Source organism: Mesoplodon mirus, assembly GCF_964341445.2.
Source record: "Mesoplodon mirus genome assembly, chromosome: 6".
Lineage (NCBI taxonomy): Eukaryota > Metazoa > Chordata > Mammalia > Artiodactyla > Ziphiidae > Mesoplodon > Mesoplodon mirus.
Window position 1 is genome coordinate 21627132 of NC_138982.1, and position 6000 is coordinate 21633131.

At 45.1% G+C, this 6000-nt stretch overlaps 1 protein-coding gene across 2 annotated transcripts in view; it reads right to left on the reverse strand.

Moving 5' to 3' along the window:
- The window catches only part of RARB (retinoic acid receptor beta), a 195957-nt gene extending 191469 nt beyond the window's left edge, over positions 1–4488 (reverse strand). For both annotated transcript variants that reach the window (XM_082625011.1, XM_082625010.1), the window contains exon 1: positions 3825–4488. In XM_082625011.1, the coding sequence (XP_082481137.1) occupies positions 3825–3981 (157 nt within the window). In that variant the 5' untranslated portion in view covers positions 3982–4488. The remainder of the gene's footprint in view (positions 1–3824) is intronic.
- Positions 4489–6000: the final 1512 nt, after the last annotated feature.

Sequence of the window (6000 nt, forward strand, 5' to 3'; positions counted from 1 at the left end):
ATTACATTTCACAAGAATGTAGAAAGGAGAAAACGGTGAGGTTTTCTTTCTTTTTTTAGCTATCTCTGGGGCTTAACATGTTGAAGGGAAATTATAAGCACCTGATTTCCAGAAGAACTTTCTTTTGTGCTTTAAAGCAAAGTTCGTGACAATACCGACTGGTTATATATGGTCAGAGCCAGGCTTCCAAAAATGAGAAGAAAACTTCTGGTTCAGGTCAGCGAACCTATCAGAAATTGCGCTGCTGGTCATTTATCTACTAAGAGAAGAAAGGCCTAGTTCCGATGCGAGGGCTTTGCATTTGGGCTGGGAAATCAAATGCTACCAAGAGTTTCCACATCCATTCCACAGCCTAATCTTAAGGGACACATGACTACCTCTCCTAGCATTCTGATCTATTTTTTGGGGTGTCTATCCTTTTCTGGGGATAAAATTTAAACTTCTGCATTTTTTTCTTGTAAGTTGCACATCAGTGCTTCCCTACCCAAAGTGCCGAGTTACCTGGATACTGAAAAAATTTTAGTAATTATTTTTTCCTACGGGGAAGGAAAACTTTGTGAATCTTCCACTTGTTTTCAAACGGCCCTATCCTGCACTCTCTGAGATTTAAGTAGAATCTTAATTTAAGTAGAATTCCCTTTTCTCTTCTCCTTTCTGATGGTGTTAGTTACCACTGTCATGTGGCTGAGAAGCAGAAAATTATGTCCTACTTTAGAAAAACAATTGAGCCTTTTCACTGAAATATTTATTCAAAACCCCATTCAGTTCATACGGTGGCTGTCAGCCTTTATTTAGTCTCTCTTTCAGAGGGTATCTTTGATTTTGCCACTTTGACCCCAATTTATATCTCACTAGGAGAGGATTTAGATACTGTTTAATACTTAAAATTCAGGTCCCAGTGCTTTGGAAAGGAGACATCTTTCCTTCCTAAATCATAACATCGATACTGTTTGTTTTTAAAAACAGATTATTTCTCCACGTTAGAAAAGAAAAACTGTTTTTCCTTTTTTCTTTTGATGTGTTATGAGCAGGGTGAAGACAGGGAAAAGGGCCAAGAAGTTGTCACTCTCATCATTTCACCGAAAGCAACTACTATATTTAGACCACAAATATTAGGCTTTATCTTATGCTCACTGAGCAATTAATGCTGAAAACATCTGGAGCAGCCTAAACCCAAGGTAATCCACGAGGCACCTGAACAGAGACTTAGTGACTCTGACACCTCCAGGGGCCGTCTTAAATCATATTATTTACACCATGTTCCCTTAGTAACTTGCTACTCCTGACTTCTAATTTTTAGAGGCAATTCACAGGCCCTATTTCAACCGACAGCTGGTTGGCATATCATTTTTCTGTCTTAAAATTAAAAGGGAAAATAAAGAGACTATTCTAACACCTTTCAAAGAATGCTTCTGGTGTGTTGTACATTCAAAGGGTTTACTCCAATTCCTACACACACACACAGACACACACCCACTATAAAAAAATAAGTAGGATCTCAAAGCAGAAAATAGTTTTGGTTAGAATTTAGTACTATTTTTTTCCCTTCTGGCCCACTGTTTCCTCTGTGTTAAGAGCACAAACAGATCTGCTTCTTGTCAAAACAGTCATTGAGTAAAATGGAAAAGGCTGTGGTTTTTATGTTTGTACTTATACAAACAGGGCCCTAATATGCTTTAACTTCAAAAGCCCTAACTGGCTGTGCCACCCTGAGCCAAACACCGCGTGGCAGAGCTGTGTCAGAACTTTTATATATGCTTAAAAGCTTAAACCACTTGAACAACTAACCTGACCTGTCCTAAAGCGGTTTGTGCGACTCCGCAGGGGCCTAAGCGATATTTACACACTATTCATTTAACCTGGAGTCCGGGGGTGGGATCCAAACCCTTGTGAAATTGACCACAGTGAGCACTAATTGCCCTGCTTACAAAAATAAGACACTGAAATTTCTGAAATCCCTTTGTCATTTGCCTTTATTTACTTTGTCTAATGCAAGCTTCTTTGATTAGCTGAACTTTGCTGTTATCAACACTTCTTGCTTATCAGCTGGCCCTAGGTGAATGACACATTCACCACTAGCCTCTCCCCAGATAAGGCAAATCCCTTGTTTAACTTGTTCAAGAACAAACAAAGTTCCCCCCCAAACTTCTGCAACTTAATAGGCACTTTTGGAGAGTTAATTACAAAAGGAAGAATGTCTACTTGTAAAACCTCTACTAGGTCTAATAGCTTGACGCTAGGGTCCTGAGCATTCTTTTTTCCTTTGTTAAAAAACGTTTCATTAAAACTTTCTCTCACAAGAAAAGTTTGAGGGAGCCCTAGTTCCCTAAGATTCCAAATGAAATTGTTCATACTGTTCTAATTGCTACGGAGAGGAGGAGGGTCTAAAAGATCTGTTAGTGGGTTGGAAAATTATTTTCTAACAGTTTCTTTGAGCTCTCCAGAAAGAAAAGAGGCGGCAGGAGAGAAAGAGCATTTGAGGAGCAGCTGAAACTGAGGATGCCTTCTGAAAATGTTCTTTTTACCCTGGTTATGGCTCTACGAAATACTAAGTCAGACAGCTAGACTGTTGGCATCAGATGGTTATTGACTTTTCAGCTACAAACCTGTTGATTTCCTGGACCCCTGAAGCAAGACTTTATTCTTAAGAAAAAGTTTCAGAAGAGGACGATTTAAATCTTGTCATTGTCCCTTCTCTCTCCTTTTTCTTCCCTCTCTTTAGATAAGCCATCATGTTATTAGGAAAACTCAATTTCTTCCAGTTAAACTTTGACCTCTTTGAAAACAAAGATTTAAAATGTCATTTTCAGGCTAATGCTCCAATGAATTGTCAAATAAAGTACTAAAAACATTTTGATAGATAGCTGAGCCATTTATCTAAATCACTGTCAGGGCAGCGATGCGTCCAGCAGGCTCCCACTACAGCCACCTGAAGGTGGGATTTTCTGGGACTGCTGGTCATTTCTCAAGCCTGCAGCCAGGCTACTGTTGACCAGTGCGTGCCTCGGCACCCTCTCAGAATCAGATAACCAAACAGTCAATATTTTTTTGAAAAACTGGGCTACCCCACTTATGTTTCCTTTCCTTTAACCAACATCCAGGTTCCCGGCTGAACTGCAAGATATGGAAATAATGGATGGCTCAGCCCAAGGGGTGTTCATTGCCAGTAGTTTTCTAGCAAAACAGCAACTTCTTAGAGCAACAAAGTGACTCGGAAAGGTGGCAGCAAGGTCAACGCTAAGAAATATTGCCTTTTCCTCCGCAAGGAAAACATCGGCGGCGGCAGCTTTAACTGGTCGTTTATGAACGTCAGGAGCAGCAGCAACCTTAATTAGGCTAAATTCCTTGCAAGGAAGATGTCATAGTTTAATTACTTTAGACTGTTGAAACACACAAGGGGGAATATACCTAGAACTAGTAGCTAATCCAAAGAACAGCAAAGTTAAATTCCCCTCTGCATATATCTTAGTAAAAACTGTACCAACGTTGTCAAATGGACTCACTTGAAGAATGTTTCAAAGTCCTGTGGTCACTCTACATTTTCCCCCCTCCACGCGCATTTTCTAAAACTGTTTTCAAGGGACTGTAGGGTCGGTAAGGAGAGAAGCAGGGGTCGGCAGGGGTTGTTTGGGAAGAAAACATCTAACAGGAAATTTTCAGCAGAGGGAATCAATATGCACACCAGCATAGCACACCCTTTCAGCATTAAATCATTAAATCCTTTGTCTGGCTACCAGTGCAATTTGTTTTCAATGTCTTCATTGCATGCAAGCGAGACAATTCATATTTCTTTCTTGGTAGAAGAAGGGAAAAAATAAACCTACATTGCGCAGTGTGCCGATGCTGCCATTCGGTTTGGGTCAATCCACTGAAGCATGCTTTGAGAGCTTTCTCCTGGAGCATGCAGGAAGACGGGCTCGCAGTGTAGAAATCCAGGATTTGCCCAGGACTCACTGACAGGACATCCATACAGTCAAACATGATCTCCCCTGCACCGAATGTCTGCAAAAGTGCTTATCCTCTAGGTGTGGAGGCAAATGGCATAGAAAAGTCCACCCAACTCCATCAAACTCTGCCCCCTTTTTGGCACGTAGGCTGTTGGTCTTTTTCCCAGCCTCGAATCATGAATTATGACAGACAAGCCAGCTAAAAGCCTGTAATTGATCCAAATGATCATTTACCATTTTCCAGGCTTGCTCGGCCAATCCAGCCGGGGCGGGGGGTTCCCAGAAAGAGCCCAAGTTCTCCTTCTAGGCAGACGCCTGCAAAAAGCCTTCGGAATGCGGTGCTGATCCTACCCGGACGGTGCCCAGACCAGCCCTGCCCGGCTCGCGCGCGTCCTCGGCATCCCCGTCCTCAGGCGGCTCGCGCGGGGACTCTGGTCCCCCCTTTGGCAAAGAATAGACCCTCCTGGCTCTGAACAGCTCACTTCCTACTACTTCTGTCACACAGAATGAAAGATTGAATTGCCTAATATATGCGAGTGAACTTTCGGTGAACCCTTCCCGGGCTGCTAACCTTCAAATGACCCAGCGAGTCTGACATCACCAGCTCCCAGGATTCTCACAGAGCCGAGCACTCCCAGCAGCCCCGCCGCGCGGGCGGCCTGCGGCCCGGGCGCGCGCACCTCCCGCCCCGCGTCTCCGCTCCGAGCGCGCGGGGCCCGGGGCGCCCGGAGCCACAGGGAGGAGGAGTGCGCGCTGTCCGGAGCCGCCGGGAGGAGCGCGCAGGGCCGGGACGCCGCTCGCCAGCTCCCGCCCTTTGCGCCCCAGTTCGCGGGGCTTCGCTCGGCCGCGCGCCCCCTCGCCCGCCCCCGGCCCAGCCTTTACATTCCTCCGTGCTCCTGTCTGTTAAATGCCTTGTAACGTGTGTGTTTTTCCACTCCTGCAAAAGCACAGCAAGCCCTAAACCGGAGCACGGAGAAGAGCCGCCCCTGGGGAAGCCTGGGGTCCAGAAACTTTCCATTTGATAGTCTTTTTCTGTCTGTCCCTCTTGCAGGCCGAAGGGACTGCGTTGGCTCGGGAGTAAAAAAAAAAAAAAAAAAAAAAAAATCCAGCTTTCCGGATTCATTTACTTCTTAAAATTCTCCGAAGTCTACACGCAGCCTACGAAGGAGTCGAGAATTATCGGTAGTTCCTCCTGCCCCAGACACACACAGACAATCACACAGATATGCAGGACCTCATAATATAATACAGTGGTCAACAGTGTGGATGTGGAAGTCAAACTGAACTAGATTCCAACCCACTGAGCAGCTATGGGATCTGGGACAAGTACCTAACCTCCCCCAAGCCTCAGTTTCCTCATCTGAAAAATGGGAGCATGCTACTGGTCACCTCAACCGATTGCTGTGAGGACAAAAAGAAACAGTGCTTGCATGGGCACTCAGCACACACCCTAGACCAGTTAGCTGTGACTCATCCTCTTATTTTTAACTGGGGAAACAGAAGCCCAGGGAGGCTGAGAGCTGCTTGAGGTCCCACAGCTCAGAATCATGGCTAGAACCCAGCTCCCTGGAATCGCAGCCCAACGTGGAAATAACTTTTCTGTTGCGGACGAGCGCGGTTGAGCCCTCTCATCACATCCCCACCCCACCCCACCCCCACATAACTAACACAGATTTGAGAACTGGTTAAGTGTGAAAGTTCTGTATTTCCAAGGGCCACTTTTTACCCGTACTAGCCCCTGTTCAAACTTCGCTATTTATTAGAAGACAGTAATTTTAAGGAAAAGGGACTAATTTTTTGTACCTCTCACACTGAAGCTTTTCAGCCATCCCTGAGAAGGACAGATGCAGAGTTTACAAATCAACCCAGGCAGAAAGCTGTGAACGGGAGAGCCAATCCACCCTGCAGCCATTTTGCACCACTTGCTTAAAGGATGCAACTGCAATGTACATCAAAGAAAGGAAGCTCCGGGGGAGGGATTAAAACACGTTAAGTCCTCCACCGCCCCTCCACCGCTGACTAATAATTCTCCCACAAAGCAAGGAGGGCGAGT